The sequence below is a fragment of the Barbus barbus genome, assembly GCF_936440315.1.
Source record: "Barbus barbus genome assembly, chromosome: 33".
In the NCBI taxonomy this organism is placed as follows: Eukaryota; Metazoa; Chordata; class Actinopteri; order Cypriniformes; family Cyprinidae; genus Barbus; species Barbus barbus.
This window is the reverse complement of record NC_136761.1, coordinates 9,133,763-9,158,529: the sequence shown is the minus strand read 5'-3', so window position 1 is coordinate 9,158,529 and position 24,767 is coordinate 9,133,763. Positions and strand designations below refer to the sequence as shown.

Genomic DNA, 24,767 nt, shown 5'->3' with positions numbered 1-24,767 from the left:
ATGTCTTTGTGCTTTGTGTTTCTTTGACAAATATTATTCTTTCACAGACTGTTTTCTTCCCTTTTGGTGTTTTTCCAGTAAAAGTCAGTAAATCTGTTTTCAATACATGGCATACAGTATTCTTAATATTATTTATGACTATAATATCTGCTTCTTCATCAAAACACACATATTTATGTACACGCACACACAAAGTCTCTATAAAATGTGTGAAATTACTGGCGATGCAGATTAATGAAATGTGGTTGATTGTTCACGGTCATGCTACAATTCTGCAGGCGGAAAGTGGGATGGGTGGGATGAAGAGGCCCACAGGAATATGATAACGTTTCCATGTTCTGGCCGAGATAAAAATGGAGCGTACTATCAGTTCCTGTTTGACAGGAAGTGCTCTGGGATGTGTTTAGCTTGGAGGGAAAATGAAGGCCTGACTCTGAAAGAAGTCGGTGACCTATTGTGTCACCTGTTATCTCATCAAAGACAAACACTGCTGCTGAGGAACAAACACACAATAATGGAAGCAACTTCACTAACTTTCGTTTCTTTCATTAGGTCATTACAAAACATTACTGCATAATGCTTAATAGGGCTGCATTAAATTATTATTTTTATAATTGTTTAATCTAACGATTATCAGAACGATTAATCGACTAATCGTTTATTATTTCACTGATTAATCAGTAGACTTATTAATTATTTAGCTTTTTCAATTAGTTAAAATATGAAGTTATACATATTCTAACATAAAGGTCACTTCAGCTTTAGAAAAGCATATTATGTAATTACAATTATTATATAATTAATAATAAGGTTCAGTAGTTAACATGAACTAAGAATGAACAATACTTCTATAGCATTTGTTAATCTTAGATAATGTTAATTTCAGCATTTACTAATGCATTTATAAAAGTTGTGTTTTTAACATTGGTAAATGCATTGTGAACTAACATGAACAAACAATGAACAACTGTATTTTTATTAACCAACATTAACAAAGATTAATACATAAATGGAATAAATGCATTGTGTTAATCAATACATTAACTAATGTTAACAAATGATACCTTATTGTAAAGTGTTACCAATTCATTATACAAATAGATGTAGGCTATTTGGCACACAAACTGAGACGACAGACAGAGACACTCTCTCACCATTTAATTAGCTACATGAAAAAGTAACTGAAGGACACATCATTCTGCCGAACATCTCCTTAAGTCATATGGATAAAAAAATAAAGGTAAGCGATAAGACACTTTGGATAAACTATCTTATTCACAACATAATGTCTTCAGATACCTTATAGGGTTATGATAACTAAAACGGTCCCTAGCTAGATCAAGCTTTGATCTCTGTAAACCAAACTATCATTTTAATGAAATTATTTTTTCCCACTAATAAAAATATTTGATCAGTAGCAAGCCCCACACTGGAGACCAGCTTTATAACAGAAAATCAAGTTGTAATTCTAACTGAAAGCGACACTGGCACTGGCTTTTCATGTTTAATACCGTTAAGCTGCTTGAATTAAGGCTATCTATTGCATAAAGTACTATATAGACCATTTCAAAGACGTAAACAATAAAGGTGTTGGAACGCTACTGCACATCTCTGGTCCTGAAGCATTTCCGGTAGCGCCATTTTTAAATCTCAGATCTATCAAAACCTACAGCGCATCATTTTTAAGTCTAGCGAAAACGCAAGTTAGGTATATTTAAAAATAATAATAATAATATAATTACTCTTTAAATATGACTGAGGTGCAAACTTGCAAAGAACATTAAAAGTAGTGTTCCGGAGGGCACAAGAGATGGCGGTAAAGGCCTATCGCAGTCTGGATGCTTACAATTAACTCCTCAGCGGAAAAGTTGGGATCATTTGTTTGTACAATGGATGACATCAGTCTTATGTTCGGTTAAACTGAAGCAAGACAAACAGTGTTACTTACGATCTTATCATGGTTTGTGCTAAGATGTCCGGGGAGGTTTTTGGTGGACATTTCACTTGCATCGCTGGGTCTGTCTACGCATTCATTTTTATTTGTACAGCGCTTTTCACAATACATATAGTTTCAGTGCAGCTTTACAGAACATGCATGTTTATTACAACGCTAAATGAATGCTAGTAAGCTAATCACTTCATGCCGTTATTAATGATTTCATTCGTTTTATAATGTGTGCTTAGTTTGGTCAAGTTTGTTGCTGTGGAGCAGTGCTGGAAAGCATTTGAATGCTTTATCTGAGCCATCATGTGGTCACAAATAAACAAGATGAATGCAATTCAATGCTGGCTACCGTGTTTTGCATAAACCTTTATTAGTATAGCCTACATGCAGATTAATAAAATGCACACACACTACAGAGTATACATGTGGGTATGTATGTTTTTATGTGCATTTACTGTAAACACACATACAGGTCAAAAGTGTGGGCACTATTACTATTTTTTAATGTTTTTTAAATAAGTCCAATGCTCATCAAGCCTGCATTTAATTGATCAAAAATATAGACAAAAACAGTAATATTTTGAAACATTACAATTTTAAATAATAGTTTTCTATTTTAATATGCTTTAAAATATAATTTATTTCTGTGATCAAATCTGGATTTTCAGCATCATTACTCCAGTATTCAGTGTCACATGATGCTTCAGAAATCATTCTAATGTGTTGGAAAGCAGTCGTGCTGCTTAATATTTCTTTATAAACTGAGATAACTTTAGTATTCTTTGAATAAAAGAACAGCATTTATTTTATTTATAATAGATATGTTTTGTAACAACATGCACTACTGTTCAAAGATTTGGGGTCAGTATTTATTTTATGTTTTTAAAGAATAAGGATACATTTATTCAGCAAGGATTTAATTTTTTTTTTTTTTTTAAGTGATAGTAAAGACATGCTGTTAGGAAAGATTTCTATATTTTGAAAATCCCTGCCAGGATCCAGAAAAAAATATTAAGCAGCACAATTGTTTCCAACACTGACAATAACCAAATATCAAATCAGCACATTAGAATGATTTCTGAAGGATCATGTGACACTTAAGACTGGAGTAATGGCTGATCAAAATCCAGCTTTGCATCACAGACATAAATATAAAGAATATTAAAACAGCAAATGATTATTTTAAATTGTAATATTTCAAAATATTACTGATTTTGTCTGTATTTTTAATCAAATAAATGGAGGCTTGATGAGCATAAGAGACTTTTTTCAAAAACATCAAAAATAGTACCAGTACTGCATATAAACAAAAGACAGAGACTGTTTCCAGCAAATTTATTAACATGGGATCAATATCAAAAGCAGCAGGCTGACCATGAGCAGCTTTGAGTACTACATTGCATTTCATCCTCAAGTTCTCAAACACATCTGGGTGTTCATTTGGTCTCACGTGGTTTGGCACTGTCTTGTCTCCCTGTAGTACTCACTGTCTTAAGGCCTTTCCACACTGAGCACGATGCGAATAAGCGAAGCGAATCACCCGTGAAATTGTTCATTGTCGACGTTGTGGATAATGTCGACTAATCGTTGCAGCCCTAATGCTTAACAGATCATTCATGTATGCTGGGTCACCATTTGTTATGTTCAAATACGAAATTTGAATTTTGTATATTTATTATTTATTGTGTCTATATTGTTTATATTACATTACATTATAGTGATGCCTTTTATTTTATTTCATATTATTATGGCATATTATTAGTGTAATTTATGTGTTAGATGTTCTGCATTAATGTATCCTCCAACTTTGGGAAGTTTTTGACTTTTTTGAGAAAAAAAAAAAAAGTTCAAAGCAGCCATACCAGTAAAAATGTAAAGCTAGGTTCTCTCTGTTTTTTAAACTATCGATTTGTTTATTTAAGGCCCAGTTACACTAGTGCGTTTTTGTTTTAAAACGGTGTTTGAGAATGAAAACGATCAACGTTTACACTGGCGTTTCCGCTTTAGAAATGATATCAGTTTACACTACACAACCGAAAACGCAAGTCACATGACTGTTCATGCAGTAACGAGCATGAAGTTATTGTTTAGATGGTCATCAAGGATACTCAGAGCGAATGTGGGCAGCCACGCCATCGTTTTCAAAAGTCTCCGTTTTGCTCCGTTTACACTGAAATGCAACCCCGGAGTTTTCAAACTAAAACGGGGTCTGCAGCGTTTTCAAAAGTCTCCATTTTCAATCTCGAAAACACTGGAGTAGTGTAAACGATAGGCGTAACCCTTGCAAAAGTAATGCGTTTTAAAACAAAATCGCACTAGTGTAAACGGGGCCTTAGAATGCTTATTTTTAGAATTTTCAATAGGCCTATACATTTAAATATTCTTTTTTAAAATGCTATTTTTTTATAGTACATTATAGTCTGTTGTTATTACATAAAATTATTCTAGTTGATTGGATGTGTTTTTGTTTTATAATAATAATAAACTAGATAAAAAAGTTTGTCGAGACAAACTTTAAGTTGGCTTGAGAAAGCCGGACCAGAAAGTTTGAAAAAGTTTGAAAAGTTTAAGAAGTTTAAAAAAGTTTTAAGTTTGATGGTTTGCAGTCAGAAATAGTTTGAAGTTTAAAGTAGTTTTAAAAGCTTAAAGTTTGAATGTTTTAAAGGCAATACAGTCTGTCAGAAATGATGATTGCGATGTTGCTAGCATGATTAACAAGTAACTAGCATGTCACTAGCATGTTTCTACCGTGTTTAGCATGTCGCTAGCATGATTAGCATGCTACTAGCATGATTAGCAAGTGATTAACATGTTGCTAGCATGACTAACAAGTTACTAGCATGCTCGTTAGCATGTTTCTAGCATGATTAGCATGCTATTAGCATGTTGCTAGTATGATTGACAAGTTATTAGCATGTCGCTAGGATAGATAGATAGATAGATAGATAGATAGATAGATAGATAGATAGATAGATAGATAGATAGATAGATAGATAGATAGATAGATAGATAGATAGATAGATAGATAGATGTTGAATAAAGTCGTTATTTTTGTTTTCTTTGTGCACAAAAAGTATTGTCGTAGCTTCGTAAAATTACAGCTGAACCACTGAGGTCATATGGACCACTTTAATGATGTCCTTACTACCTTTCTGGGCCTTGCATATGGTAGTTACAGCTCTCGGATTCCATCTTAATTTGTGTTGCACGGATGAACGAAGGTGTTACGAGTTTGGCAGTTTGAGAAGAACTGTCATCTTTAGCTGAACTATCCCTTTAAGCCTACCTTTTCTGTGGAGATGGCAGCATCTGCTTTACTCTTCACTGATCCCGTAGGGCAGCACATGTTGCTCATTCTGACAGCGGGACTCATGTCATTCTTCATGCCTCACCAGCATCACTGGAACGGAAGAAACATGACTCAATTATTTAACTGTGAGTAAATCTGCCGTCAGTAATAGATTAAATAACACTGTTACTACTTTTTCCTACCGACATACTCCAGCATAGGCATATAAATGGGTTTTGGTGCTGTTTCAGTAGTCAAAGTGAATCCGTGGGCACAAACGCTCTAAGTAACACATTTAAAAAGGCAGATGGTGATTTGATGTCTTACACACTTCATCTCTTTACAATTGCAATCCTGTCATCTGTTACCTGCTATTTTTTCCTAGCGAGCCTACCGGAGGCACTTCCGGTTTAAGGGGCCCCATTTAAAAAATTGCAATCATTTAAAATCGTAATATAAATAATCTTAAATAACTATAACTTTATGTGAAAGGTTGACTAAATGAGCGTAAACCTTACTGGCATGTAAATTGATCTCTTGTGCTTCTGTAATGAAATGTGTGTGTGTGTGTGTGTGTGTGTGTGTGTGTGTGTGTGTGTGTGTGTGTGTGTGTGTGTGTGTGTGTGCAGAGATCACATTAGTGTATTGTATTATGTTTCAATTAAAAATCAGATTAGTGTTAAGTGACAAACTGTTAAAGAAGTTAAAAGTGGACTCACTTTCCACGGTAAGATAAACATATAACGTTACACTGAAATTGTGAAACTTTGAAAGAGTTTTTCTTTCTTAAGAAGATATGAAGACACCACGATTATAAAAGAGGAAGAACTGAGTAGCAGTGCATGACACAGAGGGCTGTAATAGTGAAGTTCATTGCAGACTAAATGACTAAATGTAGATTCAGGGGTAGCTAATGTGGTTTGCTCTTCATGTGGAAATCCACTCAGTGGCTTATATACATCATAATACTGACCATATGTGTTAGGAATGAATTCATTAGCATTACATCATTTTACTCTGTCAGCACGCAACACATGAGTGTGACTGCTGGATGGGTTTCATCATTCTGGAATAACTACAATACAGTCGAATTTAAATTGAAACACAAAGCTTGTCTTATTTATTATACGGCTTTGTTATTAACTTTTATTGATTGATACGGTATTGCGTGGTTGAGCGTGTTTCTGTAAGGTTCAGGTGGCTGCTTACAGGCCTGAGGCAAAACTTGTATTATTTAGGAAACATTCAGTTCCGACGTCGTGTAAATCCTAACCACTGAAAGATGAGCAGCGGCTAAAAGTGATGTTGAATTTACAGACAGCGAGCGCCCTCTGGAGGTTCAGTGGTGCCATTACACCTCCGCGCCTCCGGTCCTCACCTACAGAAGAAACATCTGTAACTTCATTTCAAACTAATCTTAAGTTTATTTGTGACCCTGGACCACAAAACCATTCATAAGTAGCACGGGTATATTTGTAGCAAATATAAAAATAAATAGCCAACAATACATTGTATGGGTCAAAATGATCGATTATCGACAAAAATCATTAGGATATTAAATATTAAATATTTTTTTGTTCACCCTTAGATTCAGTTTTACTGTGCCACTATGTGTGTTGCTTGGCAGTATTACTGCACTAATAAATAAATAGTTTGTATGTTTGTTTCAAAATTACTTAATGTCAGCCATTAGTTAGCGCATACTAACAGTTTAATAAGCACTAAAAACTCCGTTCTGTCCTTCCTTATTAGCCGAAATAAGGGCTAATTCACTTTCAACCACATCTTCTTGTGGGTTATACATATTGTCGCCTTGGATTTATAAGGTTCTATCTGATATTATTGTCAAAATGGAGTTATATTCTTATTCTGTGACAACTTTTTACATTATGTGATGTTTCTTAAGCTGTATGCATTTTTTTTTTTTTTAACAAAACAAAAAGGAGTCTATCTACAGAAGTCTATGTAATGCAAAATCGTTGAAGCTCAATATCTCAAAACTGCTCAGAATGCAGATAGAACCTTATAATTCCAAGGCTGCAGTATTACTGCTTTTTCATGAGCGCCCCCTGCTGTCAGAGATGGAATCTGCATTTTATGTTATCTAAAGTTAAGTTATCTAAAACACTTTAAGGGCCCTATCATACACCCGGCGCAATGGCGCAAGTGTTTTTGCTAGAAAAATTTCAGACCTTTATTCATTTATTAGGCTGAAATGTGAAGTGAAATGAAATGTGAATGAAGCCTTTTTTTGATCAACACTTTTATTATTTGAAAGGTAAATAACATTGTTCTATTTAATATCAGAATTTTCCTGTTTTAACTGCCTATTCCAATAATCATTTTAATTTCCCCTTTTTTAGCTGGTCCTTGTGAAGGTAGGCCTCATGAAGCACATATTTAGGTGCCGTGTACAGTTATGTAACTAGATTATAAGATAAAAAAGTGGTAAATCCTGTTCAAGAATAGAACTCTATGAATAATACACAAGTACTGTAAGTACATGGAAGGTTTCCATTTCTTTCCACTAAGTTTAGCTGACACTGCAGCACAGTAAGAACAAAAACATGCCCTTCAACACACTTTAAACAGCTCTGATGTGTATGTTAGTTTACTCACCAGGTCTCAGAGCAGAAAGGACTGTTCAAAATAAACAAAACTATGATAACAAGTCATAATTCACTTCTCTTGACATTCAGGACATAAATAGACTTTTTCATCCGTTTGGTTTTTACTGAGAGGTCTGGTTTCTAACTAAATTCAATTTAATATATTAACAATCATCAGTCGCCATCAAACTGAGAGCAAATATTGACAAAAAGACAATTTGGAGTAACAATTGGTGTGTAATATGTTTATTGTTGGTTGAATAGAAAACAAAAAAATTACATTTATTACAGGATCAAAAAATACTTTTCACATAAACACAAAATTACACATTTCTAGCAGCTCAGCATCAATAATCCTTTAAAATCGCTAATATTTCATGACGATGATGAGGAGGATGAAGATTGCGGTTCAGAAAACAAGTGCTACAGTTGTGTAAAGTGAGAACAGTTGAATAAGATAGAGAAACACAAAGAGACGCTTTCATGACTGACTTTACTGACCTGTTATGGTAGTTTAGAATGAGAAATGACTGTTAATTGAAGCCCTATGGCCTGTTATCAGGCTTTACAGCATGTGTCACTATAGTACATGTAAGCACCAGGTGGGACGGACACTCTCCAGACACAAGAGGTCAAAGCACTTGACCCATCCACCGACCCCTAGAGGTCAACTTTGTGTGTATGCATATATATGAGAAATGTACTTAAACATAAGTACAGTTTTTGTTGTGTTGACAACTGTAAACGATATAATTGAGAAGCCTGGTGGAAATGTAGTTTAGAGTATTTTGTGTGCAGGCACATGGTACATCAGAAAGGGCAGAGAGCGGTCTAAAGTATTGATCCAAAAGCTAAAGAGACCTTTACTATGTTTACGCACCAGTTCAACATTTACAGAAAAATTAAGTTTATTGCGTCCCCTAGATTATATTCCTTATGCAATATGCAGGAACACAAACAGATAAATAAAGTGTATTACCTGGCCTTTAAATTGAACTGCATTTCGGAAAAAAAACGCAGCAAGTGGACGGGACAAAAAGGCAGTGATGTGAGGTAAGAAAAAGTTATTTTAGTAGGAAAACAACCATTGTGAAATAGTTGAGAGTGAGATCAGTGAATGAAACAGGATATATATATATTTTTTTTTTAAGTAATTGATTGAATTATAAGTAGATTTACATATCAGAAAGAAGTGGTTGGGCAAGGTTAAAAAAAAAAAAAAAAAGAGTTATCCCTAAAGCCAAAAGTGTAAAATGCAAAGTCAAATTAAAATAGGGTGAATTTTGCCCTGACTTTTAATAATTAAAAGCAAAACCAGAATAAAAGACGAGAGAGACAGACAGGCAAATTTGGCAGAAACTAGACAAAATTATTAGTGGAAGACACAAGTGGCGTGAGTCAGACTGCAGGAGTCTGTATCTATGACAAAAACATCTGAAATTAGTGTGAATTTTACTCACTTATGATATTTTCATAAATTGAGCATTTTCCTGCACTATTATTATTACTGTAATGCAAAAAAACATCTCATTAATGTAATGTGAAAAGTTATTAGATGTACATATTAGTTGTATTACTGCCTTTATGCAGATTTTAATGTTGTTGATCATATCACAATGCATACACACACACACGTATATATATTAGTGCTGTCAAATGATTAATCGCGATTAATCGCATCCAAAATAAAAGATTTTGTTTACATATGTGTACTGTGTATATTTATTATATATATATATATATATATACTTTATACAAACATAATAAATATACAAAGTACACACATATATATATTATGTAAATGTGAACAAATACTTTTATTTTGGATGTGATTAATCGTTTGACAGCACTAATATATATATATATATATATATATATATATATATATATGTGTGTGTGTGTGTGTGTGTGTGTGTGTGTGTGTGTTTTCTCTTGAGATTCACCCAGTTCACCTATTCAGACTCTAATGCCTTTATCATTAAAATTATAGATAAAATTGTTATATAACAGATTTATGAATCCAGCATGCAATAATATGCAGGCGGGTGATGAAAAATGAAAAACATCTGCACTCCCTGAGTTTCTAAGTATCTGAATGTGTCTGTCTCTCTCATTCTTTGTCCCTCACGCATATAAACATCACTCTCAGTCAGAAATGGCACGGCCAAAACTCTTAAGGAAGGATGATCCATTTGGATGAGGATTCATTTGCAGGGCCTGCTTTATGTAATGAACACCAATAATCACATGCAGATCAGGTAGAGAGACATAAACAACAGGAACCATGGCTTTGAGGCTCAAAGATTCGCACGGCAGTCCATGAATCAGGACAAACCACTGTAGGAGGCAAATCAATATGACTAAGTGCACCAGGGTCTAATATTTATCAGCATGAAACCATAAAACAGGCGTCTGAGGTATGCGTGATTTTGTCTTTTTCCTATAAAGACATCGATTCTTCTAAAACAAGCATCTTTAGTCACCACATAAGATCATCACACAGTCTTAAAATCTGAAGAGGTGTCTTGTGGTCTAGTTGCTTTAGTGTAAAAGCGCCGTCTCCTGGTTAAACCTGCAGGACGGGGTCGGTTGAGGCAGTTTGGTTAAGATCGTGACCATATTTTGTTTTTCAAACAGGGCATCTAATGAGTTCTGAGGAGAATGTACCAGAAACAACGTTAATTAGCTCATATGGACATGTCTCCATGACAACATGACAGAAACTGGTGGTTAAAGGGCTTCTGGGAAATAGTTGACAAATAAGCAGATGAAAGTGCAGAGAGAAACTACAGCTCTGTTCCAAATACTAGTGAGTTGCCTTGATTTCTACGGCATGAATTAGCATCCTAACTTCACAAACGCTCTACATAGGCAAATAGTAATTGATTTCAATAGTTAGATGTCAGCATGTTGCTAAGTCACTCTAATAAGCATGCACACACAAATGTAGGCTAAAATAGTCTATTTTGTAAGCAAACTGAGCTATTTTTAATGTATCATAAATATTTCTCTTGGCTGAATTGTTTCAGCTCACTAGTTTTTGGAAGAGACTCAGGAAAAGCTGCTCTCACTAAAACACGTGAGACATGCTAGTATAATCGACCGATACAAAAACACAAATTATCAAAAAGAATAAACACAGCTTCAGATGTCACATAGTAATTGATTAATACTCATAAACATGGCCCACTTTGTGTAATACTACTATGTTGCTTTCCATTCTTAAACAGAATCACAGATGTGACATTTTTCATAGTGTCGTCATTCAGTTCAGATCACGCATTGATTGTCTTCGTAAGTCCATTCAGCTCGATTCCAAATGCCGGATTTGTTTTTAATATAACAAACGAAACACAACACATATAACCAAAATATAATTTCTTTAAAAAATACAATAAATGGGAGTCAAATGTGGAAAAAAATACATATATAGATTTAAAAAAAAAAAAATAGATAATGTAGTGATTTTGTCCTTGAGTGGATCTCAAGAAAATTGTCAAGAAATATCTAGGTCATATTTTACACCAAAACTAAGAAATTATATTTTGCATAAATGGCGGACTGAAATAAAAGCTGTAGAAAAATTGCTAGTAAATTTCACAAATAATTCTTTGCAACGAGTAACACAATGAATTAATTGTGAAATTAAGACTGAAATAATATTTTCTTGTAAAAACGTCTCCAATAAAGTTTAATTTACAGCTTTGATTTTTTTTACATTGTGGTATTTTATACTGATTTATGTGTCTGGATTTGATTTCTTTAATTACTGTATTGTGATGATGAGCAAGATTGTTTTCGCATTATATAAATTTGGTGGAAATGTGCATATTGTTATAAAACCAAAAAGCAAAAAAAAATATATTCATGCAAAATATAATTTCTATTTATTTTAAATATTGATCCTTTAGTTTTCATCTGTCTCAATGGTCATGGCACAGTTTGTGAACTCCTTATGCATAGCTGATTACTGAACTAAATTTAGCGGATATTATTAAGGACAGAGGATTAGCTTTTTTTAAAATTCATAAAAATTATTCCTCGTTTAGTTTTAATTTCTACATAATTCATAAGCGATGCATGGCTGCTGTACGTTATGATAAGAAATCACGGCTGAGGTTATCAAAGTCGGTAGCAGAAAGTGCCCGAAGAAAGACGGATTTGTCTCATAAAAGTTTCCGAAATCAATTCCAAGCAAGTCTATGGAGGATTTTTTTTTTTTAAATCGCATTATGAAAACATCTAAAGCTTACAAATCTCATTTGCATAATCTAGACAATAAACTATCAAGCTTAATGAAAAGAGCACTTTTCTCTGTGCTGGAAATGCTACTCTCTCACATCAAATTAAAGTTTCCTTAATAAAGGTGCTAAAACGTTTGCTTTCCTAATTTAACTGCTGGCTCCAGCACTACCTGAGCTCTGCATTCAGATTCTCGTGAGAAACACGAGCAGGAGGGGATTTCACCCAAATCTGCATGCAGAACTTGTTCAATCACTCGGGAGCCAGTGGAAATGGCAGCGTGGGCCACTGAAGGAGGGTTTGGGCTCTTGATGGATGATCACATCTCCTCTCCAGAACAGCAAACGAGCAGGGGGAAAAGCCTTGAGACCTCGAGTTTGATTAGAGGCAAGCAAAGAGGAAATAAATCACACATTATCTTGACACACACTCACGTACACACGCCACAAGCAGTGCTGGTGAGATGAATCCCTGCAGAAAGACAGAGAAACAACAGATGTCATGTACTCAGCTGGTTTGCCAGTTTTTCATGTCACACATCAAATATTAAGCTTGAGTAACACTTTATCTATACTAGATGACAGAAATGTAATCCTAGATGTCCACAGTCAGGTTCCAAAACTTTTTTGCGAGAGAAAAGAGAAAGTCTCAAGCCATAAAAATGTCAAAGTATGCATGAAACTGTATTTAGCATTTTTTGTCTATATCCTGGGGCCTATACAGAGACTGCATACAGAGACTGTGTGTGTGTGTGTGTGTGTGTGTGTGCATGTTTATGTGGTTTATGAGTACACAAATTTGTATAATGACATGGGTATGACAGAGGTATTACAATATGAAGGTGGTTTATGAGGACACTGCCTATGTCCCCGTAATTCAAAAGGCTTAAAAAATATACTAAATGGTGTTTTATATATATATATATATATATACAGTATATATCAGTTATATATCAGACCTATCAGACCTGCACACACATAATTGTCTACTCTATATTACATATTGTGCTTTTGCTGTTTTGTACATTGACTATTTGGATATTTGTATTATTCTTTATTATCTGTGTCCTGTCCTGTTGCTGTTTCTCTGTTGCACTGTGGAGTTTCTGTCACTATAACAAATTCCCCGTATGTGTAAACATACTTGGCCAATAAAGCTCATTCTGATTCTGATTCTGATATATATATATATATATATATATACAAAATTGAAAGTGGGGGGAAGCTCACATTATGAAATAAATGTTTTTCTCCAATGCATGTTGGCCACAATTATTGGCACCCCTAGAAATTCTAATGAGTAAAATATCTCTGAAGTATATTCATTCATATTTACATTTTGTAGCACACCAGGGTGACTGAAATTGTCCAGCCATGACTTCCTGTTCCATAGGATTATAAATATGAGGAACACAAAGGCCAAATTCCCTTAATCATCCATCACACGGAGTAAAACCTATACTTCTGATGTACAGAACAAGATTGTTGAGCTTCACAAATTAAGAAAGTGGCTGAAGAAAACAGCTAAATCATTGAAAATCCCCATTTCCACCATCAGGGCAATAATTAAGTGGTGCCAATCAACTAAAAATGTTACAAATCTGCCTGGAAGAGGATGTGTGTCTATATCGTCCTAATGCACGGTGAGGAGGAGAGTTTGAGTGGCCAAAGACTCTCCAACGATCACAGCTGGAGAATTGCAGAAAATAGTTGAGTCTTGGGGTCAGAAAGCCCCTACATCATCACATTCAAATGGGTTTCAAGAAAAAAACTCCTGGCTCATCCAAAAACAAACTCCAGCATTTTCAGTTATCAGACACGACTCATATATTTAAATATACTGCTGGATCTTTAATGTTTTGGGCCTGTTTTTCTGCTGGAGGTCCTGCATCTTGTTCAGATGCATGGCATCATGGATTCTATCAAATACCAACAGATAAAAAATCTAAACCTGACTGCCTCTGTAAGAAATCTTATAATGGGCCGTGTTTGGACCTTCCATCAAGACAATGATCAAAAACAAATATCGAAATCAACACAAAAATTGTGTCACTGAGCACAAAATGAAGCTTCTGCCATGGCTATCTCAGTTCCCTGATCTGAACCCTGTAGAAAATGAGTGGGGTGAACTGAAGAGAAGAAGCACCAACGTGGAGCTGGTATTCTGAAGGATCTGGAGATATTCTGGATGAAGGAATGGTCTCTGAACTCTTGTCAGGTGTTCTCCAAACTCATCAGACTCTATAGAAGAAAACTGTTATCTTGGGAAAAGGACGTTGCAATAATTGGGTGCCAATAATTGTGGCCAACGTGAACTAGAGAAAACATTTATTTCATAATGAGATTTTCCCCACACTTTCTATTGTTTTACTTCAATGAAAGGTTAGAATTTTGTAAATTGTTTGAATGAAAGATCAAAAGGATAAACAATGCAGATTTGTTTTCACAGCCGTCTTTGCTCATATTTACCAAGGGTGCCAATATTAGTGGGCGGCACTGTATATACTATACTTTTCGCCTATATATTTGTCAAAAAGCAAAAATTACAAACCATAAAAATTTCTACGCGTGAATTAATTTTATATTTTTTCTATACACTGGAGCCCAAAAGTTTAAGACTGCGTTAAAAATATGGGATTCAAAACCCAGAAATAAGTTTAAAAATTAAACTTAAATGTTAAACAAATAAACTACTACTATACTACGGTATACTATAAAATACTATAATTATGTAACATAATCTACCTTTGTGTGGCTGTGGGCTTCATATATGTGTCTCCATGTCAGTGTATCCAGGCAGCATGTCTCCATTAGAGCAGTTCTTCAACATCTTGTCCATGCTGGGGTCGTTGTCCTCTTTTCGTCGTCTTTGCACGCGCTGGTGCACCAGAGGTACAAAAAACATCACAATACCCCCCACTATCGGAGGAACACCAGCCAGATAAAACGCCACATGGTAGTTTCCAAAATAGTCATGAAGAAGTCCTGAGAAAGAAGACAAGACAGAGAAAGAACATCTGAGAGATGAAACAGCATTAAAAACGCAGTTCATTTCTGCAGCATGATGTATTTCCAAGTGAAAAAGAATAGTCAATGAGGGAAAAGTGCAGGCACTGAAGTTCAGCTTGAAGAGGTTTTTTTTTTTTGCATCATATGTGCGTTGATTTCTTAATCTTGTTATATGATTTTTTTTATTTATCTCTTGCACATCAGAGTCAGACACTTTTGTCACTTGTTGTGTATGTTTGTGTGTGTGTGTGTGTGTGTGTGTGTGCGTGTGTGTGTGCATGTTTATGTGGTTTATGAGGACACAAATTTGTATAATGACATGGGTATGACAGAGGTATTACAATATGAAGGTGGTTTATGAGGACACTGCCTATGTCCCCGTAATTCAAAAGGCTTAAAAAACATACTAAATGGTGTTTTTTTGAAAATCTAAAAATGCACAAAGTCTCCTGTGAGGGCTAAGTTTAGGTGTAGGGTTGGTGTAGGGCAATAGCACACACAGTTTGTTCAGTATAACAACCATTACGCCTATGGCGAGTCCCTATAAACCACAAAAACCAACGTGTGTGTGTGTGTGTGTGTGTATACTTGTTTATGGTACATTGTGGCATAAACCTGAAAGTTTTGACATTGTAGGGACATGTTGGTCCCCACGAGGGGAAAGAAATATTGAAATAGAAAATTATGTTTATCTGAAAGTGTAACAATGCAAACGGGTTTTCTGTAAGGGGTAGGTTTAGGGTTGGGTTAGGGGATAGAAAATATTGTTTGGTCAGTATAAAAGTAATAGTAGTCTATGGAAAGTCCCCACAATTCACAGAAACAAACGTGTGTGTGTGTGCGCGTTTTTGTGACAAATGAGGACATACATTTGTATAATGACACAGGTATGACACAGGTATTACAAGGTGAAGGTGACTTTTCAGGACATTGACCCATGTCCCCACTTTTCAAAACACTTATAAATCATACAGAGTGTGTGTGTGTGTGTGTGTGTGTGTGTGTGAAAAAGAAAAAAAAATACAATAAAAAAAACAAAAGATTTACTATTGAATAACATACACTCATTGTTCTCAATAAGACCTGGATGAAATGGAGTATGTTGTGATTTCATATTGACTTTAAATAAAAAGACTAAAGAATGGAACTAATCCAATTCAATGGAGACTCCCACAGGATGGCCACATTAATCTTCAAATGCTCTCTGTTTCAAAATCCTTCTCTAGGAATCTCAATGAGGCTTGCAGTCTGGAACACATCTGAAGCGAAACAACTATGAGCTATTTAGACTTTGAAGACTTTGGTAAGATGCTCCCCAGCCTCCTATACAAAAGATATAAGATCACTTGAAACTTAAATAAACATTTCAAAGTCAGATCGCGGTTACAAGTATGTGAAATAACAGTATGTGACAGCCAATCCAAACCTAGTTGTAATGCCCCCACTGTGAAGGCAACGCTTTGAAAATAGATCCTACAAATGATGCATCATGTTCTCGAATGAAGACTCTGCGTTCCTGAAACCGATCCAGAGTTCAGACAGGTAACACCAGTATTCTGTAAATGAACCTTGAGACCTGAAAGTATAAGATTAATTTATTGCAGTACAGATGGAGCAGATGTTCTGGTGGGTCCTAATTCTTCAAAACGAGGCTGCGGAACTGGAAACATATGGAGACCGTCGCTGAACAAGAGCATTTAAAGAGTCCAAACTAAATGTGCTCACAGGGAGACCTTGGAATCTAGCCTTCGAATTAAATCTCATTCCTGTCCACCCTACCAGAAACTGGAAAAACACTTAGTCTGTTGTATGTGTGTGAGACTTATATGGGGAACATGGCCAAGATCAGCATGCTGGCTGATTAAATTATGTTTTCAACATATTTATCTACAAGTTTTGTGTGTGTGTGTGTGCGTCTGTGTGCGTGTGTGTGTGCGTGTGTGTGTGTGTGTGTGTGTGTGTGTGTGTGTGTGTGTGTAAAAACAAAATAATAATTAAAAGAAAATGCTTTTTAAAAAAACATTGCGAGTTGTTCACGTGTGTGTGTGTGTGTGTGTGCACTTTTTTGTTTAGTTTTTTATTTTAAAATCTAAATATTCAAAAATGCCAGATTTGCTTTTCAAGTTATTTATAACATAGTTTACATGCATAAGCTTTCATAAGCATGACATACACATATATGCATTGTCACACAATACATCTGTGTATTTTATATTCTATGTTTTTCTTATAAAATATGAACTTTAAAAAGTTAAAATTGTATTTAAAGGAAAAGTTCCAAGTTCCAAAACTAAAAATTTGTCATTCCAAGCAAGCAAATGTTAAATGTTTTGTTGCAAAGATGAAACTTCTCACCTGCGATCGGGGGTCCCGCTGTCATTGGTATGGCCATGAGGCCAAGGAGGTAGCCGATAGCTTGAGATGCCTGCATGGGCCCTACTAACTCAAAGGCAATTGGGGCCATGATAGTAATGAAACAGCCATCACAAAGACCCATGAATACGAAAACCACCACCAGACCTTCGAACATGGCGCACTGAGGTATCATCATGGACATCAGACCCAGTAATATGAACGAGGCCACCTACACATACAGACACACAGAGATCGTCTAAGCACATGGACTAAGCTCTACATACAAAGTTTAACATCTCAGACTTACAATCATAAAGGCAATGATGCTCAGAAAATTATTTACAAAAAACTGAATGTTAGAAGGGGGAACCACAGAAAAATACCATAGAAAATGACAAAAAAATATTTTGATAGATTGTGAAATATGCGGTTCACACAGGAAAATGAAACTATATATGTTGAACAAGCTCTTGAAAGCACAATTGTAAAGTTGATATATATGTAATATTTTAAACAACTCAGGCAAACTATTTTTATTGTTATTGTTGGATGTTGTGGAAGTTATTTTTTCATAAAAAAAACTCACTCTCATAAAACATTAAAACGCCATTGAAAATCAATTCCTAGAAGCAAATATTGTCTTTAATGGAAAAGGTACTTATGCAGATGTTCAACTGAGGTTTCCTGGCAATCAAATTGCAAAGGATAATGAAATGGCATTGCAATGAATGAAACAGTATGCTGTTTTTCAGGAAACAGTTATTATATATTGACATCAATTTAAAAAAATATTCAATATATGTCAATCTAGAACGAGAAAGAGAAAAACTTTTTAGAACATAGAGAACTTCAGAAACACTGAAGCCATTGATTGGGCTGCTGCTGTGACGTAACAACGGTGTGACCTTAAGCGAGACACTTCACCGCAGCAGGTGTCCTGTCATCGTTTCATGCCACTTTATAGTGAGACAGCATGAAAGTTGCAAAATCTAACCTCTCCAGTTATGGAATTATGATTCACTGACATGCAATAAGTAGCTCATGTTGGGTTTCCATACCTGCATGTAGATTTTCTTTACTCCAGGTATGAGATCCCCAATCTTCCCAAACAGCAGTCGACCGACTCCAGACGACGCTCCGATACACACGAGCAGCACCCATTCCCTCTGAGTGTCTCCAAACTGCTCCTTCACAAAGTTCATCTGCCATAGACACAGGAAAACTATCAGATGATTAACATACACATACAAAACTACATATTCATCAATCAATTCACCCACCCATCCATCCATCAAACCTATCTATCCATCCTTCCATCCATCCACAATAATGTTCAAAGGTTTGGAGTCAGTACAAGAAAAATGCCCCAGTTATTATCCATCTGTTCATCCTTCCATTCATCCGTCCATCCATCAAGCCATGCAGCTCTATCCATCCATCCATCAACTCTATCCATTCATCCATCTATCAATCTATCAATCCGTCCATCCATCAAGCCATGCAGCTCTATCCATCCATCCATCAACTCTATTCATCCATCCATCAATCTATCCATCTGTCCATCCATCTTTCAAGCCATGCACAACACCATTCAAAAGGTTTTATTATCCTTTATTTTATTATTATATGAATTATCCATCAATCCATCCATCCAGCCATCCACAATACTGTTCAAAGGTTTGGGGTCAGTATAATAAAAATGCCCCCAAAATTATAATTAAATATTTTGATGTGTTTAATTCTATTTTCAATGAAATATTACCGGTAAGAGGTTTGAGAATTTGTTAATGAATTGATTATATTGAGATATTTGTCAAAAAATAGATGATATAGTGTAGATTTTATATGGATAGCGGAAGAAATTAAAAAATAAAACACCATAAAACTTGATGATGTAACAATGAAGACTGAGGTAATGGCTGTTGAAAATTTACCTTTACTATCACAGGAATAAATTACATTTTAAAATATATTCAAACAGATTTCTCAGCAGGCACAGGATGTCAATATAACATCAGGTTGACGTTGGACAGACGTTGCATTTTGGTTGAGAATGAAAATCGGGTTGAAATCAGTATTTGACACCGATTTGACTTTGACTTGATGTTGGATTTTGGTTACACAACCTGAAAACAATAAAAATCAATGTCAGCTGATGTCAGTATTGGACATCAAATTAACATTGACATTCGATGTTGAACTGACATTAAATTTTGATCACCTGATGATGTCGCACCCGAAATTTAACCAAATATCAACGTCTTATGACGTTCAAATAACTGCAGCCATGGTGAGCAAAAGAGACTTCTTTCAAAAACATAAAAACATGTATATCAAAGTTAATCTTGACAAATTGTCCTTTTCTAGCTCCACTCAGTATTCTCTTGCATAAATACCACAACACTGGCCTCTTGTTGACATCGAAGTGCTAGTTAAGTGTGATTCCTGTGGCTAAATTCATCACTGGACTAAACGGTTGGCTTTGTACAGCCATAGTCAGCCTCTGGTCTTCAAAGACCTTTTTCTTCAGCCTTTTCAATGAAAGCATTAATGGCGCTTTGTGGTGGGAACAGAGGAAAAGCAGCTATAAGTTGAATATTTCCGCTCATAGACGCCCTTGTTTCTAAGAAGGGAAGAGGAGGACATGGGGTTAAAAATAAAAAAATCCTTCAGAAGCATTTCCTGACCCTAGGGATCACAGGCCTGTGGATTGGATGTCTTTTGAAAACCGCTTGAATGAGAAAACCTTAGGGGCACATCAAAAGCCATGAGATTTCACATTTAGGTTTAATGTGAAGGAAGGGCTTTCCTATTTCACCACGAGAAACGAGAGCCAAACGCGTACATACACACACATACGCACAACAAAAGCCGGGACTAAGTGTTTACTTCTGGTGCGAAGCCTGAAAAAACACAACTGTAGGTGGAAGAGTGAGACTGAGGCGAGGGGGGAAAGGTCTCTCTCATCAACTTTATACCACCACCCACAAAATACACACACACACACACACATCCCAAACACACACATGTTGGCTAACTCACACCTAACTAAATAAACACTTGCTTCAAACACATACCAATGATTTGACATATATAAACAAAGCACAATTGCAACAAATGCACACACAAACACACTTTTCCTAAACACACACACACACACACACACACACTTACAGTATAATGAAATGTTGGTGTAGGATTTACTTTGAAACAGTTTTCACTCTGAAATTGCTTTAAAATTTTACAAATGATTACAAAGAAATAGTATTTTTGTAAAAACATACTCCAATTTTCTTTATTTATAACTTATGAAACTTTGCTGCTCAAGAAACATTTCTGATCATTATCAATGTTTTTGCTGCTTCATATTTATGTAAGAATTTATAAGAATTATTTGATGAATCGAAAATTCAAAAGAACAGAATTTATTTGAAATAAAAATCTTTTGTAATGTTATAAAAGTTTTTATACTGTTTTGATCAATGAAATGCATCCTTGCTGAAAAAAAGTAAAAAGGTTTCTTTAAAAAAAAAAACTGACTGCAAACTGTTGAACGCTGTTAATTTTAGCACATCTCCATTAACCGCACTGAAGCAATTATACACACGCTGAACAATTTGGGTTTTGAATTACTGTGTTTTACAGGGAAAGGAAAGCACACATGATGAAACCATCTGCGTCAAGCTTTTCTTTCAGAAAACAGTGCATCCTCTTATATCATCACATTTTATGGCCTGTTTATCACTGTGACCCAAACTCCATTTGTGCAGTTCAGAGGCTAGAAACTAATTCTCAGCTTATTTCTCTCTGAAAACAAGAGAGAAGCACCGTTAAGGCTGAGTAACTCAGGTATCCAAGTAAAAGTATGTCTATCACTATGACAACTGAGAATGAGAGAGAAGGAAAGGTAAAACAAGGACAGAAATCCCAAGAGTCTGACCTCAGATGACACCACGTGGAGTTTATAATTCATCATCAACATGTGTGGACTCATCACATAGGCTTTCTGTCATGCAGAGAGCAGTAAATATTTCAGTTTGCCAAACCCCTAAAACATTATTTATGCATGGGACGGGTGCATCGCTCCTCTGTTTTCTTAACTTTAAATGCACACCGGTTTGACTGACTGTAAATCAGAGGCGTTTTGTTCACGTTGTCTTCATAAAATGGTTGTCGGCTTGTAAACAACGGCCTCTGTGAAACAGCAAATGTCAAAACCCTGTTTAACATTCAATCCAGAAATTAAAAGGGATATTTTGCATTACTGAGCTGCATTAGCGTGCCAAAACCACTAATTTTTTTTATGATTTATTGACTGCACTTGGTATTTGGTATGTAAAAAAATGTTAACTAGAAAAGCAAATTGCTTCCAAGAAGAGGCAGAGCTAATGCCAGTTTCATCTTTCATAAATGAAATTTGCTAAATCCGAAGACTTGCTTCATACAAAAATAAAAATTGAATCAGTGTATAAACCTATATGGCACAAACACAATATAATACGTGAGGTAGAATGTTTATTTATATAGAGTATTATTTATGTACTATGATAGTATTTATTAATATTTCAAATGAGCTTTTATTTTTACACTTTCAGCTTTAATTTTAGTTTTAAGTTTTAGTAATCTTGTTACGTGTGTTTGCCGTTTTTTTAAATACTTCTATTTAGCTTTAATTTATTTCAGTTTCAGTTTTAGTCATTTTCAGTAGTGTTGTGTTCTAGTAGTTAGCTAAAACTATTAAAAATCTTTTTTTGTTAGCTAAAATGAAGCTATACATATATATATTAGATGTAAATTTTAACCTTAAGAAATATTCCAAATGTTGTCTTGGCAACTAACCAGATTAAAATAACTAAGTTCACCCAAAAATTAAAATTTGTTGAAAATTGACTTTTTTTTTTTCTTCAGAACAGATTGGGGAAAAAGTAGCATGTCTTGTGAAGCAAAAATCTTTGTGTTTATAAGCCATTTTTATGTTAAACTTTTGAGTTTATAACCCATAATAACATTTCCTCCAGTGAAACAGTCCATCTCACATCTCTCACATCAAAATCCACCCACATACAGTATTTGTTGAGAACTGTTTTGGACTGTTTTTGTTTGTAAACTGTCCTCAATCTATGCATATTTCTCTCTTGATTGAGCAGTTTAAAGTTAAAAACATCTTAATTATGCATGTTTTCCCTTAACAAGACATTAATTGACAGTCTGGAGTGGTGTGGATTACTTGTGGATTATTGCGATGTTTTTATCAGCTGTTTGGACTCTCATTCTGACGGCACCCATTCACTACAGAGGATCCACTAGTGATCAAGTGATGTAATGCTAAATTTCTCCACATCTGTTCCCATGAAGAAACAAAACTCATCTACATTTGAATAGTCTGAGTACACTTTTTAGCAACTATTTATTTGGTTAACTAGTGCTTTAATGGCGATGGCCCCTGTTGAGTTGGTTTTCACTGAAAAACTTGTCCACCAATTGTCCACCTCATTGACAACTGCGAGCCTCAACAATCTCATTCGAGTTTGACTACATTTACTGTGATTTTTTGAGCTAGGCAACATCATATTCATTGTAGGAAAGAGAGTATTGAGAACATTCTGCCTTCTGTCTGATATTAGTTGGATCTATCCAGTTTGATGACTATAGATTAAAAATGTCCTGACAAGTTTTTAGGAAGAAAGAAAGGACAGGAGTGTCAAATAAATTCCAACATAATGCAGAATAGGTCAGTATGATTTCAAATCATGACCTCAGATGTAATTAAATGTCTGGAAAAAGAATTTGGGTCACAGTGGGAGTTTTCCAAAATAACAGACTGGTACAGTGAGATTTTTGTTTGCACAAGGAGTCTGACAACAGCCAGTGCTCCACACAGAGATCTGATCTCACCATCATCCAGTCTGTCTGGAATGACATGAAGCAAGAGAACAAACTGAGACAGACTGATTCCAGAAGAACTGTAGCAACGTCTCCAAGATGCTTCAAGAGACCTACCTGCAAAGCTACAGTACTGTGAAAAGTTTTAGGCACTTGGGTAAAAATGCAGTAAAGTGAGGATGCTTTCAGAAATAATGCCATAAATAGATTTTATTTATCAATTAACTTCTATTAACTAAATTAAATCAACATTTGGTGTGAGCACACTATGCATTTAAAACAGCTTTTGCCCCATGTGCATAGTTTTTCAGGTAGCTTTGCAGGTAGGTCTCTTGAAGCATCTTGGAGACGTTGCTACAGTTCTTCTGTGTTTAGTCTGTCTCAGTTTGTTCTGTTACTTCATGTCATTCCAGACAGACTGGATGATGGTGAGATCAGATCTCTGTGTGGAGCACTGGCTGTTGTCAGACTCCTTGTGCAAACAAAAATCTTACTGGATTATAACAATTAATGGCAAAAATAATGTTTGTAAATGTAAACTGTTATTTCCTACTGACACACTACAGCAAAAGATAGAAATAACGGACTTAAAACCATTTTTTGTTGGTGAAAATACTAGTGGCCTAAGACTTTTGCACAGTAGTGAATATACACACACACACACACACACACACACATACAGTGCCTTGTGAAAGTATTCCTATCCATTTTACGTTTTATGTTGCTATCTTATGTTAAACTGCTTTAAATTAAATTTTCCCACATCAATAATACACACCATACACCATAAGAACATTGCATAAGTATTCATACGTTTAACTAAATATTTAGCTGAAGCACCTTTACACCCTCAAGTCTTTTTTGTTTGATCCGACAAGCTTTGCTCATCAGCATTTGGCAATTACGTGCTATTCTTCTCCTCACCTCTTCACCTCTCAAGCTCTGTCAGGTTGGGTGGGGGCAGATGCACATTTTCAGGTTTCTCCAGAAATATTTGATTTGGTTCAAGCTCAGGCTCTGGCTGGGTCACTCAAGGACATTCACAGAGTTGTTTATAAGCCACTCTTGCTGTGTGTTTAGGTCCATTGCCCTGTTGGAAGGTAAACCTTCTGCCCGTCTGTGGTTCTGAATGCTCTGGACTGGGTTTTAATTAAGGCTCTCTCTATATTTTGGTGCATTGAGCTTTTCCTTCTACTCTGGAGAGTGCCTCAATCCCTGCTGCTGAAAAACAGCCCCACAGCATGAGGCTGCTACCAACACACTTTACTTCTGGGATGGTACTCTGCATGTGATGATTCACTTTTGACTTGGAAGAGAGCCCATACTCTGCTATTGTCCAGGGTTGCTATTGTTAACTAAAACTAAAACTATTAAATTATTAAACTATTAAATAAACTAAATACAATTGAACTAAACTAATTAAAATAAAAACTTAA

The 24,767-nt window shown here is 35.3% G+C and overlaps 1 protein-coding gene across 1 annotated transcript in view; it reads right to left on the bottom strand.

Moving 5' to 3' along the window:
- Nucleotides 1-8,078: 8,078 nt before the first annotated feature.
- Nucleotides 8,079-24,767, bottom strand: part of LOC306853544 (monocarboxylate transporter 8-like) — a 43,432-nt gene continuing 26,743 nt past the window's right edge. Inside the window, exons 4-7 of the mRNA XM_079391040.1 lie at nucleotides 18,507-18,650; nucleotides 17,449-17,677; nucleotides 14,830-15,069; nucleotides 8,079-12,556 (exon numbers count right to left, since the gene is read on the bottom strand). Of these exons, the coding sequence (XP_079247166.1) occupies nucleotides 14,849-15,069; nucleotides 17,449-17,677; nucleotides 18,507-18,650 (594 nt within the window). The 3' untranslated portion in view covers nucleotides 8,079-12,556; nucleotides 14,830-14,848. The remainder of the gene's footprint in view (nucleotides 12,557-14,829; nucleotides 15,070-17,448; nucleotides 17,678-18,506; nucleotides 18,651-24,767) is intronic.